The following is a 27,264-nucleotide window of genomic DNA, read 5'->3' as shown; positions in this document are numbered from 1 at the left end:
TCCACGGCCTCGGTCACGTCCTTGGCCATAACCTCGACCTCTTTTGTTAGAATTTTCTCTACCACCTTTATTATTTGGAGATTCTTGATTGGTCTAATTTTTGCCTCCTCTTCCTCTTTGTCCTCGTCCTCTTCCTCTTCCTCTTTAAGAGTTTAATTTACCTTAATTTCGAACCGATTAACTAAATTGAAGTAAGAGTACCCTCCTAAACTAGAATTATTTATAGTCTTCAAAACTAAATTATTGATAAACTAATTAAGAACCAATTTGGTTTAGGTTCGATTTAAGTTTGATTCTGGATTTAAACACTCCAAAAATATAGTCATCAAAAGTTAGTTTTATAAGATTTAATAATTCAAGAAAAAGTTTAGAGTTTGTCCAAAATAAATAAATAAAGTTCTAATTGTTTCTTACATTAAAATTTTAGAGTTTTTTTTTCTCTTTATGTGAATCAAATATTATATAATTTTAACATCAAATATGATATTATAGATAAATTAATCGTGTATAGATCAATCAAATAAGTGATAAAGTAATAAATAAATCATAAAACAAGTTTTACATTAAAAAAAACCTTTCATCGTGAAGAAAATAAATAATGGATAAACTAAATCAATTCTTTTACTACATAACAATGAGATTATAAAGTTGTCTCTAAGAAGATCGAAGGACATCAAATACTATACGAAAACATACAATCACATGAGTTTTAAGAAAATAAAAAAAAATGAAGTAGAATAAAAAATTCTCAAATGAGATAATATACATCAATTCAGAATTATGGTTTCTAGATCGATATATTATAAAATCATGACAATCAGACCTGATATTGATTAATTAATTATCAAAATCTTTTTTGCTGTGCATGACGGTCCTGATTTTTCGTTTTCTCATCTAACTCCATGTTAAGTAAGGTTAGGGTTTAATCTTTTTTTACTGTGCATGACAATCTGACCTGAATTTGATTTAATACAAAAAATATATATATATATTCTCACAAGGCCGACAACCTCGAGTCCGTACGACGCCATGCATTCCGAAGCTGCCGCGGCCCGCCATGAGTTTTGATTGATCACTGATGCTCTGATGCCTTTGCCATTAAACAACTCATATTAGCTTCACCTGATATTGAATATACAAATAAAGCCGAGAAAACATTAAGCCACAACAATAAAGGAGGTTAAAAAGGAATGAAATTTCACCTTAGTCACTTATCTTTTGTAATTAAAAAAAAAAGCAAAAAAAACAAAAGACCTTTGATATTTTGAATCCTATTTAAAGTGAATTGTATACATCAATCATCGTCACTACAAGAGCAATGAGAGGTTTGGCAATATCTCGAGCAGTACAATCAAGTCAGTGGCTTGGGATCAAAGATAACAACAAAAACTAACTTTCAACAGGTAACGTTTTATACCTAACCATAGGATAATGTTTTCCTACACGTCCGCGGACAATTTTTTTATATTCCAATCCATGGTTGTATGTGTACATACATACATTACCCCTAATAGATAATTCTAACGCCAACATGCCGAAATGGGTTATGCTAATTCAATTACATTAAAACGGAGCCCCTCCCATCATCCATGACTCGTCCCTGAAACACCATGCAAATCGAGATTAACAAAAAACATATAGTTTATAATCCAAGAAAATGAAGGAAATATATTTGAAGAACAAAAGACTACTACTACCTCTAGAAGTTGTGACTCCTCTATGCATGGTCTTGGCACCTCTATCATATGTAACAGCGGGACTCTTGGGTATAATGAGAGAACTTTGCAATCCCTCTAGCAACTGTAGAAACAAAAAACATCCAATTGACTGTGGTTCATGAACAAGATTGACTAGACTGTTCACAGAGAAATAGCAACTTTTTTACAATGGGGTAGAAATGTGCTTTTCACTATTCCAGGTGACAACAACAAATGACAGTGTTCATCTATTATCTTATTGACCTCATGCTCTAATGAATAAACAGCAGTGCTCGAATCAAGCATGTTACATATAAAAACAATATTTTTACATCATTCTAATAAGAAAAACAACGTTTCTGGTTGGCTCAAGATTGCAAGAGTTCTCGGTGCAAAAAGCCCTAGGATTCAGCTAGCTGGCGCATTACAAAAAAGAAGAAATGTGATAAATTATGACATGTTGACATACATTTAATTTAAAATGTCTCGTATAGATTTACAAAACAGAAAGGCAATTTTGGAGTATAGCTTAACTTATCTGATAACCTATCTATCTACCTTTGTCCATTTACAATATTATGAGAACTATTCCTAATAGGCGATGGAATAATCATCATAATGTATACTAATCCCATAAGAATATAACAAAGGCCATTAAGTGTCATACTAGTGTCTCAGCTAGCGTAAAACCCAAGCAGAAACATATTAGCAGGATATGTGAGTGCATGGCTGAATGCCCATTCATATATGCTGACATGCGGCTGACACCTCAAAAAAAGGTTAAAGATCTGTGGCACTCTGATTAAAATCCATGTTTATAAATGTAATAAGGTTTGCTAAAAATAGCACTTCATGCATAGAGAAGTTTCAGCAAAGCTTACTCTTGAAGTTGGCTGAATTCTGCGATTGGATCTCCGGGGCTCAATAACATCAGCAGATCCTTTCCCAGGATTTTCATAAGCTTCAGATTCAGAACTGTTGGACTTGTCCACAGCAGATAAAACATTTCCTTTCTCCCCCGCCTCAGCCTCAACAGAAGAAGAATTCATCTTAAATGACGGAATACAAGGTACAGAAGACCCTACCACTGGCATATCTACTCTTCCAAGTTGTGAAAAAGAACCAATTTCCATTGGCATCTTTTTCTCTTCATTGCTAAAAGTAGTTCTGAGACTGCTTTTTTCCCCATTTAAGACAGATGCAGTGGTGACAGGCAGCTTCTCCTTATCCACACTATTTCTAATCTGAACATTCTGAGACTTCAAGGGCTTTTGGCCCCTGGTACTCAAGTTGGTGGCTCGTTTTCCTTTAACATCAACTTTTGAAATATTCCTCCATGACTGGGATGCTTGTGGTAACAAACTGTTAACAGATTTCACAGAATCAGTCTTTTCAGTTGCCTTTTCGGTTTTATCTTTGGTATAGTGTTTGCTTACTTCCATAAATTTTCTTTTCTTTCCAGGTTTAGGAACACCAAATACCATCTTAGATCCTATTTTCTGAAGGCCTGCTCGTCGTACCTTTAGTGTATCGGTGTTATTTGCTCCACCCACATCATTTCCAAAAGAAATTATTACATCCTTCCCTAATGTACCAAGTTGCCTTGATTCTTCAAGCTTCCCTGAACCATCTGTATGAACATTTCTTGACATAGTCCCCATTTCTCCCTCAGCTATTTCTGACTTATTGTTGGCATCAACTTGGCCTAGCTTTTGTCGTTTCTCATTCGGTGTATCGCCCTAATTGCCATAGCAGAAAAGATCAACCAAACGGAGTGAGAATGCTTAACAGTGGAAAAGACAGAATAGAAAGAAAACCTTTGCTAATAAAAGGTCAATAGACAATACCTCGTAGGGTTCAAGAGTAACTCTGTCCTTATCGCGAGACCATTCTATCCATTGGCCATCCTTCCAGTTGAGTGAATGTCGTAAATTCCAAGCCCTAACAGCTGAGGAATCACCACCAGCTGTAAACAGCAAAGATCGATATTTGAATGGCTAATTGCAGACAATAAGAATGGTACAAACAGTAACCTAAGGACAACAAATAATTACATTTTATATAATAAGAAAAGATGATTAAAAACAAAAACTTCTTAACAAAAGTCAATTACATTATTGACAATAAACCTTGGGCAAGAAGCTATTTAAATGTTCAGAAACCTATGGATTGAGAGAAAATAACATATGTATTTGTGCCTACTAGTCTGTTGTGTTTATGCCCCGCCATATACCTAATACAACAATGAAAAGTTTTGAAGTGCCAATACACAACCCACATGGATGGACCTCCACAGCAAACAAGGGCAACACTTTGTCACACAGATTTAATTCCGAGTATGATGGCAGATTGGACAAATGCAAAGGTCCATGCATACTAGATTGCCCATGGACAATCAACAAAACTTTCAAAAAAAATGTTCCAGTGAACACACAACACAATGTGACATGGACAGTTCAGCAGGTGTTTTAACCATTTGATAATCTGAAGTTATTTCTCCTTGACAGCTAAAGTTTAAGACAGGTACCTAGTTGAGTTGGGATTTTAATAAAGATTATGACTGGGCATAATTAATACTGATATGATAACAGAATTGGGTTTTAACACCTTTGCAAAAGGATCCACAAACTGAAAAAAGATGAAAACAAACCAACAATTCAATGATCTTCCAAAGCATACCTGGAAATTGGACGGTTAATTTTGTTTCATCATCTTGGCTCTTCTCGGTGACAATTCCTTCCCACCAACTGAGGAATTAAGTAGTACAATTAGTTTATATTTGTCATAATCTGCTATATAAGACAGAAGGATAAATAGAAGAACTCATGTCACAATTGCAGATATTTATAAGTAGTCATAATAATTTCCAATTTGTTAGTAAGATTGATGAGCATAGAGACAAGGTAAACCTACAGAAGACCAAACAAAAATATGAGTATGAATAGTGGGAAAAGATTACGTGACAAAAGGTAAACCTATGAAATACCCAAAAAAATCATGAAGCACATCTAGTAAGGATTATTTACAATAGAAGAATAAAAAAATAACAATCTCTTCATTAGAGAACCCTAGTTCTTCAGGTTTGGCCACTGCAGCAGCAGGGGGAGAAATAAGATAAGCATATCCATTAAAGCAGGCTTACACATCCAACTGAGAAAGTAGAAAAAAAAAATACTTAATTTGAGGTATGACAACTCTCGTTAACAAACAAATCACTGTTGAAAAATAGTACAAAAGCATACATTAAAGCAGGCTTACCCATCATGAATCCATGCATCAACTCTGTCTCCAACTGCCCAAGTGAAATTGCCTAAAACCTCTCTCCCTCGCTTCCTTGTTCCTTCAGATTTGGCTACAATCATAGGATGAGCCATACGTATTCTAGGAGGTTTGTCACCTTCCGATGCAAGTGGTATCCACTCAAGCTTGTCATGGCCTGAATAATGTGGAAAGTGTTTTCACAACAAATTAATGCAAACTTAAACAATTTCTTCTATCAGACCACATTTAAAGGACGAGCATTGGAAATTCAAGAATCTTTATCACACTAACTTATTTGCAGCAGAGTTAACCTAATTGTAACAGTTAAAATCCAATAAATGATTAGCTTCTTAATAAAACATGTGTTACTATGGAAGTTAATATTGTATCAGTAGGTAGTTTGCTTTTATTATAGAAATAACATACTTTACCTTTTTTGGAAAGGTCCTTGTAGCACACTTGTGCTTTGCCATCTTCAACATCAACAACCCATGCTGAAAACCAAGCTCTTCTAAGACCACCATCATCAACGACAACCTGAGAGATCTTGTTAGTGTTAAAATTTAAAACTGACTATTCAGGAGCCAGAACAACGACCAGTAACCTGGGGTAAAGTGATTTTTCTAAATAATGTGCACTTCATCTTAAAGCAGGTTCATCAAAGTAAAATCCACACAAAAGATATATTGAGTAATCTTCCCTGGCAAGTTTTGCAAGAGAAACACTCGGTCAATCTTGTTCAAGTGGTTGTGATACACTGGGAATGTTAGACCTAATAGACAACCACTTAGCAGGAAAAAGAGCAGTCTACCAAGAATTCTCGCCTTATATGGCTAACTCTGACTACAGAAAGTTAAGTGTATCCATCTGTGTCTTCCACAGTGCCCTATCATGTTAATCTTAAGAGTTATTCAATATTTTTCATTGTAAACAAAGCTTCTAATTCATAATAAGCTGTTTGATGATGCATCACTATCAGCAACAAAAGATAGATTTGAAATTTAATAAATCAATTTGTCAAGTTGCATTTAATTATATACAAGTAATTACATCTTTTTTTCTTTCCTTGTGAGATCATATGATTTCTGGCTTCCAAATTTCTTTAAAAAATAACTACAAAGATTATGAAGTACTTGTTTGACATGAAAAAAAACTTGAATATTTGAAAGAAGACTAATTACTTGCTCAGACTTGTACCTCAACAAGTGACCCTTTCTGAATGCTACTTCCCTGCAATGAATCCCTTGTAGGTCGCTCAGTTAGAATAGTTTTTGATCCACTTCCTAATTTGCTTCCTGACAAATTAAGATAACACAAGATATTGGTAAAATCAGATAAATCCATAAACTCTATCCAAATCAATGATAACCTGGTAAAGAATTGCAAGACAGACATACCATAATTTTTGTTACCAGGCGACATTTCATCTGTATTAGAAACTTTTTTCCTTTCATCATGGTTTGATGACTGGTCATTTGATTGTTGTGCAACAATCTCATGATCACTAGCCACATCTAATTCACAATTCTCCCTAACCTGTACATCAATTGCTTCTGACATGTTTCCCATAGTAGCACAATTGCGTCTCCAATGACCTTCAGGGCCTGCTTCAACTAATTCACTTATTGAGAATGGTAAGGGCTCCCCCATGGCAACAATCGTTCCAGCTTGTGATACAGCTTCTGCGACCATTTCTGCAGCTTTCAGTATAGCATCCAAGTTTTCTGCACGCTTTATGGCAGCAGAAGATGCTTCAACCCTTTTCCTAATGGTCTTTTGGGCAGTTGAAATGATTGAGAAAGGACCACGGATCTTGTCCTTGCCCATGGAAATTGAACCAGGAGTTGATGACAACAAATCTTTTCCAGTTTCAAGGCTGACCTCAGAATTCTGAGTGGTCCTCCCTGTGCTAGCAAAGTTTAGTGCCTCATCTCCCATGAATTTAGCCTGTAATGCAGCCTCAGATGCAACCTTAGCAACTTCTGCAGCTGCCTTTGCAACAGAAGCAGCTGCTGCAGCTGCAACAGCTGCAGAGGCAAGTTTCTTTTCAACCTCTGACACCAAGCCTGAATTTCTTTGGACCACCATCTGCTCCCAAAGTATTTGGCTGTGCCTGACAGCAGCAGCAGCATAAGCTGAAGCATTCTCGGCTTGCTGTTTTGAGTGCTCGATTTGTGTGCATGTTTCATTCAAGACAACCCTCTGCTGAGTGTCACCACTGCCCAATATGTGGGAGTAAGGCAGAGTTACGGGGTGAGATGCATTTAAAGCAAGACCACCAGATGTAGCATTACTTGGAAAATTAGAAGATAAAGAAAGACAACCAGATGTGGCTATATAATTAGTAATAACAGCAGCAGAAGCAGATTCTGCTTGAGGTTGAGCAATTGAAAATTTTGACTCAAGCTCCTCTGGTGCAGAAACCTTCTTCTTCTTTCTGGACTTCTCAGTAACAGATGCATTCTTAGAACTCAGAGTTGCAGCCCTATTTTGTGTCTCCACAGGCACAACTAATGCAGCAGAAACACTGATAGCAACCTGATTAGGCAGCGAGACCCCAGGGGAAGCAAGTTGCATGTTTGAGGCACAAGGTTTAGAAGACTCCCTAAGAGTTGCTACTTGAGTTGTTTCAGAAACAGGCTTTGCAGAATTTTGTGCACTAGAATCAAAAGATAAACTCTGAGATGAAAGAGATGATGCACCCGGACAAGGGCTCTGAGATAGCAAAGGTGTAGTATTGTTCAGATATTGTCTGATATGGGAAGTTTGATATGAATGCAATGGGGACAGAGATTGATTGGACTCCAAGTGGATGCCTCTTAAGATACTAGAGGATAAAACTTCCTTAGATGAACTCTGGAAAGGCGACTGCAATGACACAGTGGAACCTTGAATTGCTGAATTCGGAAATTTGACATCACTCCAGCCAGCAGGAGAGTTGAGGGCCTTGCTTTGAAGAGGGCTGCCGCTGATCCCTTGTTCAGTAGTTAAAACCCAACAAGTATCAGTTACCTCAAATAAATTTAATCATTAAAGTGTACAATAAAAATATATTCACCTGTATGATAATGCAAATGTGTGTCAGACGTACTGGGAGACGACTTTAGGTTATAAAACCTTTCTGAAGCAGCTCGCCATGCTCGCTCCCATAAGCTCCTTCCTCCATCTTCTTGAAAGTGTCCAAAGAGTTTTTATTAGTTTAGTTCAGGCAATAATGCATAACAAAGATTAAAAAATTACGTGAAAATACTGACCAGAACCTCCAAAGGCTGGAATCATACAAGCCTCATCTGGCATGACACCTTGGCTGCACCAAGCAGATTAATACATATAATACAAAAAAAATTAAATAGCTTCTTTTTTGAGAAACCATTATGAAACAAATAAAGAAACAGCAATTGCAACTCACATAAGTGACCCATATACAAAAATCTGGGCACGCAATTGTATTTGTTGCATGTCTGTGAAAGGCTGATGCAACAATGCTGAAGGAACTGAAGTGTTCAAATCTGGCAGATTAGATGTTTGAATACATGGAGAACAGGATGATTTTGTATTATTGGTCTCAATATAGAGAGATTGTTGTATACCCTCTGTATGGGTTTTGTTTCTTGTGGCACTGTCAGGGAAAGGTGATGTACTAACTGGGTTCTTTTTCCTTCCTCTACCATGTTTCTCTTGTAACTTCTCTTTAGTGTCTCCTTTCGAGTTGCCTACCTTTCTAGTTGCACGGGCAGAGACTTGCTTTCTTTTGTCTTCCCCAGTTGTCTTGCTAATGATGCTAGTACTCGCTTTTTTAGTTTCATTCAAGTGCTGCTGAGAATTCTCCTGAGAAATCTACACTCAAAATGCTCAATTAAATTGAAGGTCTTACCCATATTCAGGAGTATAATGAAAATGAAGCTTAACATAAGATATTGACAAAATGATAATTGTGGTTACCTGAGGCTGATCGAAGGAGTGCAAATGGTGGATGGGTTCCCAATCCTTCTTAGTGTCTTTTTGAGAAAGATCTGCATCTGGTTGGACTACAAATGTGAAATTTCCCTCATCTTCTGATGGCGTACTAACCTTAGAATCTTGAACATTGCATTTAAGGCTATCAGAATTTTTTGCTGTCACAGATGCAGGACCAGCAGGATCTAGCAGTGAACTATTGCTGCAACCAATTACAGTTGGTGAACCACAACTTGGTTCGGATGAACTCTGTTTACCACCTAGAGGATCCAATAGAAAGGGCTCAGGATTACTCCCAAAAGAAGTGGATGGAGAAAGGATGTTTCTATCACTATTAAATGCATCAAATGCAATAACATAAGCTGGTAAAACTTTGTAGATTGTGAATTTTACCCGAATTACAGAAATGGACAGAATATCAGTACGTATAGAACAAAAATATCAACCATCTAAAAGGCTACAGCATCAAGACATCTGATAGTCAAATTATTATGTTAAATGTGCCTAGGCTAACCTAACACAAACCAGACATTATCTTCTGTGATAGATGTCAAGATTTAACAGATTGACTGAGGAGGAATTTTCCTTCAATGGACAATGCACCAATGACCTAATGTAAATGATGTTATCAACTTATTGTGCAACTCAATTGCAAGCAACAGATGCTTTGTATGGTTTTTGGCACATAAAAATTTTACTAATGCTTCCATGTTTGCACACATGTGCCATGTCAACAGATATATTCATGCATTTGTGCATATGGAATATGGTAACAGCTTACCAGAAATTTTAACTCTTCTGTTTCAACTTGCATAAGATTTTAGATTCTTAGATTCCTTTATATTCAGACACCATCCTTTTATCATAGTTTCCACAAAAACATATAAAAACAATAAAGGCATTAGAAGGGTCCTGTAAACTAACAATCCAAAAGAATATTCACATACAAAAAACATCAGAGGAAGATGACTTTCTTTCTGTTTCAGGAAAACTCATTTTGTTACAGTTGTTTGTTGGACATAAATTAGCACCTTTGCCTTCTGTGCTTTGGCAAGTAGCAAAAGAGGTTACCCCAGCTGATGAAGCTACCCGAACCCCATCGCCGTTAGCAGTTTCTGTTTGAAAGAAAAAAATGTAGTTTGTAATATATATTCATATAATACTTGGAAATGCAGCAGACTTCATAAACAGAACTTCAAATGATCACCAGAAAACCTAAAACCTGGATAATGAAGAATATTAGCTTCATCACATGATATTGTCAAAGATCAGGTCATCTCCCATTTAATAGAAATGAATATTCTGAATTCCTGATCTACAAACCTTGGTAATCAAGGCTTCCTTAAAAACAAGCTTAGCAAATCAATTATCAAAGGGTGATCTCTTAAGCAGTTGCCACTTGTCATTTTACATAAAGTAGAGGCTGAATATAGCAAGTACACTTTATTGACATGTAAAAATTGTGGACTATTGAGACCAGAATACAGTCCTTGTAGTTTAAGATTTAAAATCTCGATCTCATACCAGTTTCTAAATTTTGTTGGACTGATAATCTGATATGGAACCGATATACGAGACAAACTGACCTATATCATCTGATGTCACTGAAAATAATAAAATAATTTGACACTGATGGGTACCGAGCTATATGGTCGAGTATCGGTCCTTGGTGAGACCGGTAAACCAAAATTTGACACTTCAATCAATGTAATGTTGTTTATCATCTCTGGCAATGGTAATTCATGATTTTTCATCATACTAATGAATCTGGTAAAGAAAAATTTAAGGTAACAGATACTAATTTTTCCAGAATTTCCAACACAACATGTTTAGATTCTTCAGAATTTATTGATTTGTTGAGACAAGTCATAAGAGGTAAGAACCAGAAGCTTGATAATTTACATTTTAAAAAAGTGAAAGACCTTCAGGTATCTATATTAACCACAATCAAGTAGTTGTCCCCAGACCAAGAGTTTTAATCAGAGTTCTGCTAAAACAAGCTAATTGTTTTATGCAGATACCAAGTGACTAGGGAAAAAACTCAAGATGGTCTCAATCAAGATATGCAGTTTCGAATAATACCGCCCGTACCGGACAGTATATATATATATATATATATATATATATATATATATATATATATATATATATGTGTGTGTGTGTGTGTGTGTGTGTGTGTGACATCACGTCGCCTCGGCGGCGTCGCCCGGAGAAGGATATATATATATATATATATATATATAAAAGGTATGCAATTTCGAATAATACCGTCCGGTACAGGCGGTACGTCTCGGTCCGTCAACTGACCGGTACACGGACTGCCCGTTACCGAACGGAACGATATGAAATATATATATATATATATATATATATATATATATATATATATATATATATATATATATATATATATATATATAAGGCGACATCGCATTGCCTTTTTCGACGAATATTTATATATAAATATTTATATATAAATATATAAGCTTATATATATATATTAAAGGCGACGTGACGACGCCTTTTATAAAAATATTTTTATATATAAAAAAATTTATATATATAAAAAATATTTTAAAATATTTTATATATATAAATGAGATGATGTCGTCAAATTATATATATATATATATATATATATATATATATATATATATATATATATATATATATATATATATACCGAGCGATATACCGCTCGGTATATTGTATCGTACCGTACCGAGCGAATGTCAAAACATCGGTACAGTACGATATTTCAAACCTTGGTCTCAATATTATGGTAAATGCCAAATTAAAAGCTAGAATCTATTTAGACTGAAGTATGAACCTCCATTTTCCATAAGATAGAAAACATCATAGTATATCAGCAGCTAAATTTACCAGAGCCATCTGACTTGTTTGGGGGGCCATCACCACCTGATGAAGGCTCGACAAGGGGCTGTCTTGATACCTCAACATCTGTGTTACTGTCCATAACTGATAAGGCAGTGATGTTTACATCTTTCTCATTGCAGCATGATACAGGCATAGATGCAGCTTCTTTTGGTTCTACAATTTCAACTTCAGAATGTAAGTGCTGGAGAATTGTTGGATTATCTGCTTGGTTCATTACTGATTCCTTGTCTGATTTCATCACTACATCAGTATTTTGGGCTTTGGATGAGGAAAATTCTGTATTCTCAATGACAGAATCACAGTCCTTGGAGTTTGTGTCACTTGAATCAATCAATGGTGCAGCATATTCTTTTTCTTCCAAATGAATTATGTTATTCTCTTTTTGTTCAGCCAACGAACTTGTATCAGACATTGGAGCCATCTTGTCATGAACAGAGGGTGAGATCTTATTTTCTGCATCATCCAGTAAAACAGCACAAGGTTTTTTCAGAATAATATGCTCTGAATCATCCAACTGCCCACTGGCTTTTTCGATGATTGGTTTTGAGCATTCACCCTTACCACTCCTCTCCAGCTGAACAGGGTCAATCCTGCAGTCATTATCACCATCAACTCCAGCCATCCTTATTTCAGCTTCGAGGGAACTTGACAACTCTATCCTAACTGCAATGTCTGAAGAACTTCGTGACTCACTACAATTGTTGTCATCAATATATGGCTTGGATGTAGCAAGGTTCCTTTCTTCTTCAGAACTAGTGATTTTACTTGCATTGCTTGATGTAGCTTGTAGCTGGATATAATCATGTTTAGATGAAAATTCATGCACATCATGGCTAAAATCTACAGGTCCTGCTGCCTCACATAGCTCAGGAATATCTTCAGTGACAACTTCAGCAGAGTTCTTTTCAACCTTCTCATCTCTTCCCACCGCTACAGAAGGTAACACCTTTGTCAAAGCAGAACTTTCATCCTTTTTCCTTGTGTCCTTGTTCAGAACTGCTAATGGGTGATCAATAGCATCATCAGAGTTCTTAAAGAACAAGGAGCTACTGGATCCTTCATTCAGCAACACCAGAGAATCTGTGGGTGTAACCAAATCAGAAGAAGCCTTAACATTTGAAACATTATTATCAACAGTATGGTGTCGAAAAGGCTGATCATCCACTTTGCAAACACCATATAAAGAAAAACATGTTTCATTCTGATTTTTCTCAGATTGCTGAGCTTCTAGTCTCCCACTCACGTCAACCTCATAGCATTCTTCAGCTTTTTGCTCAGAGAATAATGCACTGTCCATCTTACAAGTGCCAATACCTGCACTTTCAGTTGGTACACTTGAAGCACCATCTTGAATGCTAGAAATAAAATTTGGACTTGCTTCAATATCCCTGTTTACATCACAACCGTGATCATCAAGTAAACTATTGTTCACGGATGCATTATCCAATGGTTCATTGTTCTGAACTGCCTCAAAAGACTCCCCAACAACCAAACATACTTTAGAATCATCACCGGATGAAGCTAACTCTTCATTAATGGTACATTGTGAAGCTTCGACCTTCCCAGTAGAGTGTAACTTTTGATCCAATGAACTTGCATCCATGCCCATTTCTGAATGCTCCTTACTGGAAGTTTGAGAATTAACTCCAACTTGTTCGTCCTTAAGTACCTCTTCATTTGACTCCAAAATGCTATTATGAAATTCATCAGCCAGAAGGGTTGAATTAGTATCCACAATACTCTTAGTTTCACAGTTGGTAGAATCTTCTACTGCATGTGTTTCTGACGCTGTATTCATAACTTGTGACCTTACCATCTCATTATCTTCAACAGAATTCACTAAAATCTGTTCAGATTCAGATGTTGGAACATTGAACCAGATGTTGTCATGCCCAGAAATGGATGTTTGAGCAGAATTTGAACCAAATTCTGCTGCAGTGTTTCTAGGTGAGAACTCCTCAATCCAATTGTTTTCTTCACCTTGAATGCCAAGTAAAAGCCCTGTTTCAGATAAACTGTCAAACCTTAGATGAGCCTGAAAGTGATCATCTATATCAAATTTTGGTGGAGCATATGACTGTAAGTTTTGAGGAAAGCCATCATTGTCCTCTTCGATCAGTTGAAAATGCTGGTTTTGAAAGTCATTATCATCATAATCCATGGATATATCCCTGCAATGAACCAAAATATTCAAATCAAGAAAAACCAATGCCACATTACAATGTTAGGAGAAATTCCAAATTAACAAGCATAATATATGCCATAGATGAGAAAGCTCAGATTGTAGTAGTACAATTGCCAATTGACACAAAAAACCCCATGGTAATAACAGGGAACTTGAGATACAACAAGGTTCTTCATTCACACATCATTCCAGGAAAGAAATTTAATCGAAAATTAACACAATTATTTTAAAAAGGAAAGAAACAAGGAGATATTTCAGAATGTAAAAGATGCCAAGTAACAAAACACAAAAAACCAAATTGACTGCTAACATAAATACACATGTGCCATCAGTATGCAGATCCCGAACCAAATACGAGACATAAATGTAAAGTCAAACACAGTTAATATCTCTTAACAGAATATAAAGAAAAGTCTAGAACCAAATTAAAACAGCCAAAAATCCTTCCAATTGGATTCAACAGATCATTCATGTCATAACACATAAAAAGAAAGTAAAAAAAACATTGAGGTTACCATTCCTCCTGACCTTCACTTTACCAAGTAACCTAAATCCAGATTCTTTTCTCTGCAACCTAAATCCATATTCTACTACTTGAGAGTCTCTTTCAGAAAGAAAATTCTAACTTTCAACTGATAACTGTGTCTGTATCCATATGATTATGTAGAGATCAGAACCTTGTCCAGTCTGTTTATGCCGTAAATGCAACAAAGATGCACTACATAAAATAAATATTAGAATGTGCTATAAATTGCAAATATAACATCTTAAATTATTCCATTTTAATTCACGTTTATCTATTAATTTGATTTATCTATTTTTATTTTTCAGTAGATGGTGGGCCTTGATCCATTGGTAAGATTGTTTCTTTGTGACATAGGAGACCACGGTTCGAGTTTTGGTAATGTATGATTGCATGCCTACATTGACCTTCCTCATACCACATTGGCATGTGCCTCATGCACTAGGTTCGCTCGTTTTGTTTTTTAATGCTTAACTTACATCTCGTCAAGTTCATTGGGGAGTACGATGTTCACACAGCAGTAAACACTAAAGCCCTGAACCATCAAGGGCATACTACTTCCATAAATCCAGTAAAATTTAACTGACTCATGCTAGCTACAAAATTCCAGACTCTGCATTTCCGACCAGATCTTCATGACAACATTTTCCATACTTGTCATTACAACATTCAAAGGTATACTTGTACATCTGTAACAGGCTAACCCAACAATCTAAAAGAATGTGCATAATGCAAGCAGAATTCCTGCATAATACATATGCAGTATGAATGTCTGCGTCCATGAAACATGTATTCTTTTCTATAATAAAATTCAAGGCACGTTCCCAAAATTTAGGGAAGTTGCATAGATTTATGTATCAAATACATGGTGACAAAGGGGATTCAAGTGAAAAGCATAAATTGTAATAAACAATTTATTGAAGTTAGGTAAATATTTTAGCTTTACAGAAGAAGATTGTATGGACGTGTACATACAAAGAGGTTGAAATCATAAAAGAGGATGAATTGTCATGACATGAATATTCATCACGACAAGAATACTCATGAGCAGTAACTTCAGTTCTAAATAAATCAGGCGTAAGCATTAAAATATACCAACCACCAAATTCACCATGGCCTAATAGCTTCTAAACGACAAATCCCAACATGACAACAAGCATAGATAGTGAACGGGAACACTCAAACATCAATTTCTTTGGAAAGGATAAGGTTTTTTCCTCTCAGTTCAGCATAATCCTACATCAATTATATAACAGTACCAGGGCAACTTTAATAGTTCAAAATATATCCTAAATTTCGAGGAACAGTTCCATTCCAACCATGTCTACTGAGCTGTAAAGGGTAATGTAACGCAGCAAAAAAAAACAATTCTGATGAATGTTGTAGCAATCAACTCTTTTGCCAATAAATAGAATAATCATAGGCCATGCACATGTCTGTACCATAGAAAATCCAAGAACCAAGGCCCACGTCCACGATTCGCAGAAAAACCTCCAGTTTTCGAGAAGGAGAAAGAAAGATGGGCGACAAGGTACAAAAGCCCGCTTAGATCAAATCAAGCGCATCAATAACCTTAACTCACCACCGTGCCAATCATAGCGAATCAAAAGCAGAATCCTTCACTTCCTTTCACGCCAAATCCAACAAATCAAAAAGCAGTTTAAAAGCAACAAAACTGGCAAAACGAGAAGAAACACGCACCAAAGAAGGAGCGGCTAAGCTTCCACCACCCTCCATCCGGAGACGAAATCTTGCCTCTTCAGCGCGCCAACCCCAAATCCCACGCAGATCCGCGGGCTCTCATTCGCCAAGCGCATCAGCGGTCGTCGGAACTCTCCGTTCCGCACAAAAAAACCCTAGATCCGATGTCTTTTGGCATGAGCCCTCGCGGCGGCGACAAAACCCTCGAAGGCGGGCGACGAATTCCCCGGCGGATTGGAGAACGAAGTCGAAGTGACGGGCCGAAGCGGAACAACCAAAAAAGCCTCCCTTTTTCCCGTCTTCTCTCCACTCTCGTTCTTGTTCTTTTCGGCGCTCGCTCTAATCCTGCGGCCACTCACTCCCACTCGACCCATTCCTGGGTTGGAGGAGTATTTGACGATGACCACAGCCCTCCTAGGTTCAATCACAGCCGTTCATTGACATGAGCCCCCGCCTCGATTCGAAACTGTGGCGGTCGGAACACAAATTTTGGCACCTACGCCTTGGAGACGATCCTAGAAAAAGGAGCGCCACAGCTGAGGCGAAGCTTCGGATCCCGTCATGATTTGGGTGGATAATCACGGTATTGCCCTCCTCCGGGAGCATCGAGTGGCACGTGCCTCGCGGGAGTTGGTCGATGGGTCCCCCGGCGTGGTTATTATTGTGGTGGATGTGTCTCGGACACGTGCCGGTCACGCGCGCGCGCGCACACACACACACACACATATATATATATATATATATATATATATATATATATATATACCGTTAGCCTGAGATGTTTACCGTCACGAAGAGACTTGTGCTGATGCGATACTATCAACTGATGCGGTAATTTCAGCCGTCGGATTAATTGGACTCAAGCAAGGCCTATAGCTTGGCCCAAAATTGGTGGGTTTGGGTGAAGAAATGTTGTCATGGACCGGGCAATGTTGTGAATGGCTCCAATTGGGTATTTTAGGAATTTTAAGTAGTAGAGGTTGTAATTATACTGTCAACAGGAAAAATCATAAGATGGCTGCTCTAAATGGAATTAATTGCATCAGAAATTGAGAAAATAAGAAGCAAAAATAAATAAATAATGAGAATAAGAATAAAAAGCCTCCTTCTCTTGATGATGAGAAGGTAGAGATGAACTTGGGGAGCTGAGCTTTCCCTCTCCCTCCCTCCCTCCCTCCTTCAGGCTCACTCGCTCAAATCTAAGCAGTCAGGCAAGCCATAACACACAGCACGCTCGATAAATAGCAGCAGTTAAAGATCAAATTATGCTACACCAGATCATAATACCCAGAGCTTAAGCTTCAACATCCAAGTTTATTTATTGCATGATTCAGTGGCTCTTCTTCTTCTTCTTCTTCTTCTTCCTCCTCCTCCTCCTCTAGCTAGGAGTGGAACCATCTAAAGTCAAGTCTATCAGGATCGTAAGGTGGCTCCGCCGGCGGCTGGCTCGTCTCCGGCGTCTTGGCGAACCGCCCCTTTATCCTCGGCCTCATCTCAGCGTACGCCTTCCTTGACGCGTACCGTACCTGCTTCTCGTACCTCCGTTTCTTCCGCTTCTCCTTGTACCTCATGATCTTGGCCTCCCTCTCCATGCTCGGGTCGCCTTGACCTGCAGCAGCCATAGCTTCTCGAGCCTCCTTGTTGCTCCCACTTGAAGCGTCCGTGAATGTGCTGCCCGAGAAGGACATCTACAGAGAAGGTTTCAAGCCATACGAGAATTAAGTAGCAGTAGTATAACCTTGATCGAAATGGCTAGCTAGAACAGCTACATGAAATGATAATTGGGATGCATGATCTTGATCTCTCTTGCCATATACACATGGCCATTATACTCCAGCAATAAAATGCAATTCGAATGATGATAGCTTCGGTGACTAACTAAATGTATGCCGTCCAAAATTGTGTCCTACTTACCTCGGAAATCCAGTAAATCACCAACATGAACCTTTTCATCAAACGTGTGGATCGTATCAGAAACTTTTGCAGGTATTACAGAATAAAAAGGAGACAGTAATCGATCGGTTCTTAGCAAAGATATCTTGTTGGCCTGACAGCAAATGGTGGATGAAGTAACACCAGGAGATGCCCGACCATTTGACTTGGTATGGATATGCAGATTAAGCATGTACTGCCCAACAAGTAAGCTGACAAGGACTTGACGAAGAAATGTCAAGATGATTGGTCCCTCTACCAATCTGTCAAAAGAAATCTTACACGAACCACAATTGGCTATCAGATAAGAACAACGGTGGTGCAATGTGATCTCCTTTTTCGTTCTAGATCATCTTGCCTCCCTCTATTTCTGGCTCAACTAATCGGTAGATCAACAAACCTAAAGGCTCTACAGACAAATCCTCTAAAAGAGGTTTTCTTGGGGAACAAGAATTTTGATTGATTTTTCATACTTTTGTTGTTGATACTGGTTGATATACTGGCAGAGGTCGATCATATTACTCTTCCTACAAGCAAATCTTAGATTCGCATAAAATACGAAATCTTATACAGCACGAAAACAGGAAAGAGGAGTGGGGGGTACTAATTATGCTGCTGCCTACGGCTCCATAACCACACAACTGCTATGAGATGAAGAGGATTGAACCACTCACGATGGTGGCACCCGACGCTGCCTGCCCCATGGCCAAAGCCGCCATGGAGACCGGGATGGGCTCCGGCGGCCTGGTGGTGTTCAAGCAGACGTCAAAGGTCAGCCCATGGCCGGGGTCACAAGCATCACCCAGGCCATCAAGATACTTGAAGCCTCCGGCGGCCGCCACCGCGTGGCTCTCCTCCGCCGGCGGCACATGATCCTTTGGATCGTTGAACATCCAGGCCACCGAGTCGTCGTGGCCGAAGAACTGGAACTCATGCAGCGCTTCGGGGCCGCGCATCGGCTCGCTGAACATCGTCGGGATCGCGCGGTTGAGGTCGGTGCAGCGGGGGCACGCGCCGCCCGCGCCGCGGCACACGTCGCATAGGCTGGACGACGACATGGCAGCGATCATGTGGCCGGAAACGGCCGCAGAAGAGGGGAAGGAGGACAAGGGGAAGGGTTGTGGATGTGGTGGGAGTTAAATGGGTGGTGTGTGGTTAGATACTGTCGCCAATGAGGAGCAAGGAAGAGATATAGCGATCACTACTTTTCTTACGTGGAGGATTCCTTGCCACCTTTTATTTGGGCGCTGCAAAAGCTCTGGTATTCACGTCAATGGGTGCACAACGTCGAACGCTTGGTGATGAACGCTTGGGAATTCTGGTTCCCCGGTGAGACAGGGACTGGTGGCATCCCCACTAGCTGCGACCGACTCGGCTGTGCCGGGTGATGATCCCTTGACATCCGAGAAGTCGACGTGAAGTCTCACGCCACACAAGTGTCCATCGCATGGTCCGGACGCATGACTTGCCCGACGACAACGCGCCCGCCATGGAGTTTGGTGTTGGAGGTAGGGGAGGAGATGGCGTGCCAGTGTCCACACGTGGTGCTTGCGGATCCAGAGGTTGAAGAAGGCCAAAACAACACTAGTATCTATCTTGTCCCTCGCACAGCATCATGTTAATGCTAAACCCAAAGCCCGACTCCTTTCTACTCTCGACATAAACCCACTTGCAGCTGTTCAAACGACATCCATACTTGTCTGCACAGCTCAGAGAACAGTACTGGTCGGATCAAGATTTGTGTTATATGATGCTGCTTCTGATGGGTGCAAGGTGGAAGAAGATCATGTGGTGGTGGGCTGAGAAAATAACTTGCAGCAAAATACAAGTCCATATGAAACATGACGAACACTCTCCGGATGTTAACTGGTGAAAAGATTAAAACCGTCTGCTCTGATCACGTGTGTGTCATTGTTGCGTGCTGATGAGTTTACCTGAATCTGACTCTTGAAGATTTTAATCATTTAAACAGCACAATTTTGTTTTTCTGCATGATTTATTTTTGATCCCTTCTCTGTCAGCCAGACAGCAAGAAAGACAAGTCTTGTCCTAGTGGAAGTTTCTTGTGGTGAGCAATCGAGCAGAGACTTGAAATTGAGACTGTGTTTTGGTATAATAGATGATGATGAGTGGTTCATGGTAGTTTGAGAAACACAAGACTTGTAATGCATGCGCGCTTCATTCTTCCAACTTATATGGAAAACAAAATCTTTCTTTCTATAATTTCCTCTTTCGGAGCATCTCATAGATGATTTTTTTTTTTGTCCTTAATGTGGATATGGTGTAAAATTCCATATATATACAATATGTATTTCAACCGGATTTTAAGCTCGTCTCTCTCTCTCTCTTTCTCTCTCCTCAGGTGATCCATGAAAAGATAAATGTGAATAAAGCACTTAGAAAGAATAAATGTGTTTTGCACATAGTTACTATCGTGTATGAAGTATGCACCTCCTACAGAGTGGCATCAAGAGATCCGCTGCAAATACCATGCATGCATGCTATTATCCACTTTTGTTGTATGTTTGCAAAGCTTATTTGTTAGATGAAGTGTAAAAAGCATATGATTGGATCAAATTGGCACTAAATTTTCTTAAAGCTCCAAAGAAATTTTAGTTTTCATTTTCCTTTTCAAGCTTTGTGAATGTTACGGAAAAGATAACTATCTCACCTAATTAGGTCTTGTCATTTACGAGTCATAATAAGCCTCTGTTTTAGTGGAGCGGCTGTTAATCCTCTCTCTCTCTCTCTCTCTCTCTCTCTCTCTCTCTCTCTAAGTAAATAAATTCCTTCTTTTTCAGAAGAATCCTTTGATATATACACACTACAAAACAAAAGTATCTCAACTTGGATTGTGATGAATCTTTTCTTTTAAGATATTCCCAGTCTCCTAACTTCTGCTCCATTCCTTTTCCACACGACTTTACAGGAAAATATTATAAATGTCTCCTCCTTATTCCTCTAAAGTTAAGTTACCATTCTGTATCCATTATACATTGTGATAATTGAAACTGTAATTGACATTTAAAATCCTTTAAGAACTCATAATGATGCAGAAAACACCAAGAACATGTAATTCAAAGTGGCTAGCACTGCCCATATCTAACATCATGGTATCTACGAGATGAATCAATCATCATGGCTTTGGAGCCTGGAAAGATGAATCAATCATCTGCCATGTAATTCTGAAGACGAGGTAAACAGTTACACCCGAGGAGCCACCTCAACCATGGCTTTGTTGATGTGACTTTATATGATACTTTTGAGCATCTGATGATATGGTCGCTCGAGCAACTGTGACCTTATATGTATGTTTCACCAGGAGATGTCATCAGTAAATTAGATGAACCTGGAAAGTAAATGAAGGAATCAAATTTGTCAGTACTCTGGAAAGTGTAATCTATCCATTATATCAATGATCATGTCAAGAGAGGAAGACAATGTTCTTTTTAAAGAGAGAAATAACAACATCAAGAAGCAAAAAAAGACAAGAAAAAAGACTGGGAGCATAATCACACTTTGTTTTTTACCATACAATTCGTACATCTAGATGAGTAGTAGATGATACATACCATGCTCTACGCTAGTAATGAGTTACTCCAATCCATCTCGTTTGATTTGTGTGAATACCTCTCCAATTCGCTATTTATGGAGACTTGGTTATTCTTTCTTGGACAAGACATTGGTCCAGATATCATCTCTTTTGCTAAGACGAGAGAAATAACAAAGTTAGCAATCCCCTGGCATCCTTTCTTCAAAAACAAAAATCCTAACTGTACATCTGATTGGGAACTATACCCATAACAAGACCACAATATCTGAAGAGCGATATGCTTGGCCATGTTGGGCAGCTGTCTCAGAGAACCTTGAACCACAATTTTCTTTAATGTGCTCATTTTACCATTCATTTTACAAATGAATGGTGGCCTTCATTTCTCGGTGGTTGTCATGAATGGCAAACTAATGCACACAGACAGCAACCATGCAATCACACACGAAGAAATCAGCAGCGACAAAAAAATACAAGTTAGTAATCAGAATGCCAGAGATATCCTGTTCATGACAATAGAAATATGCAGAACCAAGGAAAGGAAATATTGTAGATATTGCTCAAGCAATTGTTCTTATCATCTATGATTCTTGACTGAAATAATTTTAGGGTCCTTATTCTAGGAAAATAGACAACTTACATTTTTCTACATTTGGCAAATCTTCACTTAGATGGCTATGTTTCATGCCCCATGGTGCAGCAACTGCGGCATGAAAACGACATAGTTTTGGCTGCACAATGGGGCAACGGGTGGATGAACGACAAGGGAAGTGCAGCACGACCATGCTGCTACTGAAGAGCTCCATCAGGCCCTATGCCACTCGAGGGATCCAGGGCGCTGACATAATTGTGGTTTCGTGTCGCATGCTGCAACTGCAGCAGCGTGCAAAAGTAGTCCAAAACAAGCTGGTTTTGGCCGCATGACAATGCCATGGGTGAGCGGTGGCAACTCATGCATGATGCACTCATATCCTGCCACTAAGGCGCCCCATCCAACCTTATGCAACCTAAGGGTTTCAAGTCCACTCCCCGAGTGCAAGACACTACAATCGTGCTACCCGGAAGCCCCATCCAACCATGTGCCAACTGTGGCACACTACGGCCATGCTACCTAGGAGCCCCATCTAACGATAAGCCACTCGGTTTTCAAGATGTTGGGATGACTGATATTTCATATCACATGCCGCGAGCACCACAACATGCCAAAATGATCTAAAATAGGCTAGTTTTGGCTGCACGACAATGTGACATGCAAGCAGATGATGACAAGCTGAATGCAGCATGCCACCATCCTGCTACCTAGTGCCCCATTTGGCCTCGTGCCACATGAGGGTTCCGAGGTGCGGAGGTGGCTGACATTTGGTGCTATGTCATGAAAATGGTTACTCACAATGGTATTTATAACTCCAAATGACATGTACCATACTTGAAATGACTGAAATGTTCACAATATATATAGTAGTGGAAAAGCATAAACAGTTCACTCTAAGGCTTCATCATTTGTAATACCTCGATTTAATTTTCATCAGAAGTATATAAAGATTTAATTGACTTACAGAACCTTTATATCAATAGAATTTATAAGGAACTTGGACGAGTTGTTTTGGCATAGAGTGCAATACAATCCAACATAGTACAAAGAAGCTAAGCACACAATATCCAAGAAGTTGGTTAAAATTTTAACTCTTAAACTACATGGTCTAGAGATCCATAGTCGGTCCTAATTATATGAAAGATCTTAGACAACCTGAACTCTTTCCTATGGAAGAAGCTGATAGAAATCAGTGGGGTAGGTCAGTTAACAGAACAAAATATAAGTAGGCAAAAATCTAAACAATATGCTGAACAAATAAAAAAATATAAATTAAAATAATAAATTGCAATTCAACAAATTGAATTTCTAGGTATTATTACAAGGCTCTGGTGGCATTTCTCTCAAGGAGATCTAGATTGAGTCCACATTCTGAATAGTAGATTGATCTGTATTCTAGATCTATACTTGTGGAATTTGATGGCTCTATAAAAGCATCATGACCAAAAGAAAAACCAGTCACCCAAAAGTAAGGGTGTAAATGCCATGTCAGCCACAGAGTAAGTACCATTTCAAATAAAAGGGTCACATCTCAATATTGGAGGTAAAAATATGATATAACTGGAACAGAAATTAATTTTTCTTTTCAAATTTGCTTTAATCCTCCACCAATTTCCCTTTCATGTTAGCCTTCCTGCACAGCTTTCTTGTCACTCGACCAAAATCTGTGACTACTACATTACAAATCAGATTGTCTATGAGACATCACAGAGAGCCCACCAGGATATCCATGTATCTTACTTTGCATTCAAGACTTGTCCTCAATGTTTTTTTAGCAGAGAATAACAGTATCATTTTTGTGAAAAGTTTAAAGTTCTCAAATGAAGTCTTGTAAAGAAATCCATCTCAGAAAACCCACCTCCACACCTCCTCCCTGGCCACCACAGAATTAAATTTTCAGATGAATAGAAGAAAATTGCATTTTACTTCCAATAAGGACATGCTTGATGCATGCATTAACAAAATTAGTTATTAGACATCTCTCTTTTGAAGCCAAATGGCCAATGGAAGAAATCCTAAAGAATCTTGACAAACAAGAAGCAAGAAAGCATAAACTACTTGTTTGCATATTTGGGCCAAGTCGCATTTTCTCATCTCTTTCCCACTGGTTAAGCAAACTCTTCTCCACCAACTCATCACAACGAGTCTCATTATGTTTTATCCTGTTCTGCCAAGCTCTAAGTAAAGAGGATGCGAAGGGAAGAAGTGTGATGCAAGAATATTATGAAGTCACGACTGCATAAACAACTCAGGTCATTCGCAACTGCACAAACAAACACATCTGAACCAATTCACCACATTAGGTGGTCCCTAGATCACATGATATCCTTTTCTTATGTCCCAATAAGGAACATGAAAAGGAATAAACTGACAGGATTTACCTTCAAGGAAAATAGGATTTTGGATAAAACCTAAGGGTTGGTCAGATATATGTTCCTTGTTCTACTAAAGTTGTTCCAAGAGAGAATATTAATGGTCCCTTGTTTAACTCCTCGAATTAATAAAACAGACAAGGAGCCCACATGCCCTCTTTTGGGAAACCAAGAAAAGATGACAAACCAATCCTATAAATTTCTTAAGTTGATAAGTCCAATAAAATTGGCAAGCTATTTTTGCATGCACAAGGTTCCCACCGGTGCAGGATATAGATAGATTCAATGTAACACATTCTTACCTCTACAAGTAAATTATTTTCGTAACTCAAACCCTGATCATCCAGGTCACCAAATGACAAAGAAAATCAAGCCAATGTATTGCCCCAAAGGCCAAAACCTAATATCAGTCTAATAAGTCTTTTTAACACCTCTTGAACAAATAAACAAGATCATGGATTAAAGCTATGGAAGAACTTAAGTTAGAGTTCATATTTCCTTCATCTAGATCTTCACTCAAGGATACAATTCTGTGTTATGTCATGCTAAATTGTAACAACCACGCTGTCATGTGGGCAGGTAGCATGTGTTATGAGCCAGCATAGGGAGTTTGCAGTCAGGCACAACATTGAATTTGTGGTACCAGATAGTTATCAACATGTCCTCCAACTTGAAAAGGGTCTTCACTATCCAATGATGGAAACTTCATATAATATATTCAGTTAATTTGAGAAGATCTAAGTTGGGAAAGCATTTGACTTCCCAGTTTCATTTCTAGCTTTCTACCATGTGTCAGGTACTTGCAAAATCATTACTCTATATAACTATATAAGATAGCACCAGTAAGTCATAGCAATATGAAGATTGAAGACCATAACCAAACAACAAAAACACAAAGCAAAATAATTGCATGATGATCTGGTTATGGTCTGAACCTAATGCATAACTTCTTCCTTGCAAGATCATGAACAACCATATTGATCCATGCTGGCATGCATGCTACAACCGTCCTTACCTACTTTTCTCCTATATCGACCCCATGCCATTTGTCCACATTGATGGGTTTGCTGGTTAGGCATGCATGAGGCTATACCACATGTTTTAAATTAGTCTAATGATACATTAGTAATTTATAGAAAAATACACTCTTTTAAGTTTTAGGAATATGATTACCATTCTAGTAATTATCCTTCTAAGGATGATATAGTCATTTAGAACATGTAAATTATCTGAAGTACTGATATTTCAACAGCATGTAGAGTGCTTAGGAAATTGTTAGCATGCATACTAGATCATCAGCCACTTCAAACAACAAACAGACCAGTGTTAGAATCTACTGAAGCATGAGGTATTTCACAATGGTAACCGAAGAATTGCAGCCTCGGATATTAATACACAGAGCATATGTAGAGTACTTAGGAAATTGTTAGCATGCATATTAGATCGTCAACCACTTCAAGCCACAAACAGACCAGTGTTAGAATATACTGAAGCATGAGGTCTTTCACAATGGTAACCGAAGAATTGCAGCCTCGGATATTAATACACAGAGCATATGTAGAGTGCTTAGGAAATTGTTAGCATGCATATTAGATCGTCAACCACTTCAAGCCACAAACAGACCAGTGTTAGAATATACTGAAGCATGAGGTCTTTCACAATGGTAACCGAAGAATTGCAGCCTCGGATATTAATACACAGAGCATATGTAGAGTGCTTAGGAAATTGTTAGCATGCATATTAGATCGTCAACCACTTCAAGCCACAAACAGACCAGTGTTAGAATCTACTGAAGCATGAGGTATTTCACAATGGTAACCGAAGATTTGCAGCCTCGGGTATTAATACACAGAGCATAAACGAAGAGACAGGTCTTACAGCTTTTGGGGATCCCCAGCACAGCCACAAACTCCAGCAGCACGAGGTTCATCTGCAGGTGATTCATAAATGATGGATCTACCTTGATAACATAGAAGAAGGGCTGAAACCACATCACAAAGATCAGCAGGATTTCAACAAAGATTCTCATGAAGAGACGCAAGGTTGAAGACCTTATCATCTTTATATAGATCAACGCTTAATACTAATTAAAACCCTACAGTTGACCAATGTTCATCAAACCTGGGTGCTCCTCTCCCCGGCGGACGTCCTCCGTCGTAGGCGTACCTCGACGCAATCCGGCCCTCAGGAAACAGAGAGAAGGAGACCCGAACTCCGCCCAGTCCCTTCCCCCAAAGTGCAGATCCGGCATCGCTTCCCCTCGTCGTATTAAGGATATCGAAACTGCCGGGATCCGCCACTCGCACGAAACCCTAAATCCATGGCAAGTAGATTAATCACCGATGCAAACTCAATAATCGCCTCCAAAATTAGGTGAAAAACGAACCAAAGATTTGGATCAAAGTTATGCAAACACTAATCTAATTGATCAGAAGTCTTTTTGTAATTCCTAATTAATTATATGATAATTTAAATAACATATAATAAATCATGAGATCAATCGCGTCTTTAAATTATACTAGTTTATCAGTTTTAGCATATTTAGAATACCAATTTATACTATTAATTTCTTCTTCCCCAAATCTCAGATATATTA

The 27,264-nt window shown here is 38.5% G+C and overlaps 2 protein-coding genes and 1 long non-coding RNA gene across 6 annotated transcripts; all 3 read right to left on the bottom strand.

Moving 5' to 3' along the window:
- Positions 1-1,255: 1,255 nt before the first annotated feature.
- On the bottom strand, positions 1,256-16,707 carry LOC135586640 (uncharacterized). 4 transcript variants are annotated; one of them, XM_065108864.1, is made up of 17 exons: positions 16,223-16,707; positions 11,799-13,984; positions 9,947-10,030; positions 8,901-9,175; positions 8,549-8,795; positions 8,368-8,452; positions 8,213-8,265; positions 8,017-8,124; positions 6,356-7,933; positions 6,156-6,253; positions 5,390-5,495; positions 4,956-5,133; positions 4,377-4,444; positions 3,545-3,663; positions 2,579-3,436; positions 1,698-1,800; positions 1,256-1,600 (listed from the first exon to the last, which is right to left on the bottom strand). In XM_065108864.1, exons 2-17 carry the CDS (start codon positions 13,972-13,974, stop codon positions 1,584-1,586), a joined length of 6,153 nt encoding a protein of 2,050 aa, XP_064964936.1. In that variant the 5' UTR covers positions 13,975-13,984; positions 16,223-16,707; the 3' UTR covers positions 1,256-1,583. The 4 variants fall into 4 exon arrangements, with proteins under 4 accessions (XP_064964936.1, XP_064964935.1, XP_064964934.1 ...); XM_065108863.1 differs by having other exon boundaries at positions 8,017-8,127; positions 16,223-16,607; XM_065108862.1 differs by having other exon boundaries at positions 8,368-8,795.
- A 748-nt stretch (positions 16,708-17,455) lies between these two features.
- LOC135612493 (transcription factor GHD7-like) lies at positions 17,456-19,327 on the bottom strand. The gene is made up of 2 exons (XM_065108860.1): positions 18,829-19,327; positions 17,456-17,910 (listed from the first exon to the last, which is right to left on the bottom strand). The coding sequence occupies exons 1-2, from the start codon at positions 19,222-19,224 to the stop codon at positions 17,605-17,607; spliced, it is 702 nt and encodes a 233-aa protein (XP_064964932.1). The 5' UTR covers positions 19,225-19,327; the 3' UTR covers positions 17,456-17,604.
- Positions 19,328-21,090: 1,763 nt separating this feature from the next.
- LOC135612492 (uncharacterized) lies at positions 21,091-27,264 on the bottom strand. Its single transcript, XR_010486985.1, has 5 exons — positions 26,790-27,264; positions 26,547-26,649; positions 21,953-22,114; positions 21,727-21,860; positions 21,091-21,503 (listed from the first exon to the last, which is right to left on the bottom strand). It is a non-coding gene; the product is annotated as an uncharacterized LOC135612492 (long non-coding RNA).

The sequence above is a fragment of the Musa acuminata genome, chromosome BXJ2-5 (genome assembly GCF_036884655.1).
Source record: "Musa acuminata AAA Group cultivar baxijiao chromosome BXJ2-5, Cavendish_Baxijiao_AAA, whole genome shotgun sequence".
Taxonomy (NCBI): domain Eukaryota; kingdom Viridiplantae; phylum Streptophyta; class Magnoliopsida; order Zingiberales; family Musaceae; genus Musa; species Musa acuminata.
This window is presented reverse-complemented; position numbering and strand designations above follow the sequence as displayed.

Bases quoted from the DNA above. Each gene is read 5' to 3' on its own strand.
- LOC135586640 (XM_065108861.1), bottom strand. From the start codon at position 13,974: ATGGATTATGATGATAATGACTTTCAAAACCAGCATTTTCAACTGATC. The intron at 7,934-8,016 runs GTGAATATATTT...CTACTGAACAAG, and splicing joins ACATTTGCATTATCATACAG to GGATCAGCGGCAGCCCTCTT. The intron at 4,445-4,955 runs GTAAGCCTGCTT...TTAATTCCTCAG, and splicing joins GATGCATGGATTCATGATGG to TTGGTGGGAAGGAATTGTCA.
- LOC135612493 (XM_065108860.1), bottom strand. From the start codon at position 19,224: ATGATCGCTGCCATGTCGTCGTCCAGCCTATGCGACGTGTGCCGCGGC. The intron at 17,911-18,828 runs GTGAGTGGTTCA...CCTTCTCTGTAG, and splicing joins CAGCGTCGGGTGCCACCATC to ATGTCCTTCTCGGGCAGCAC.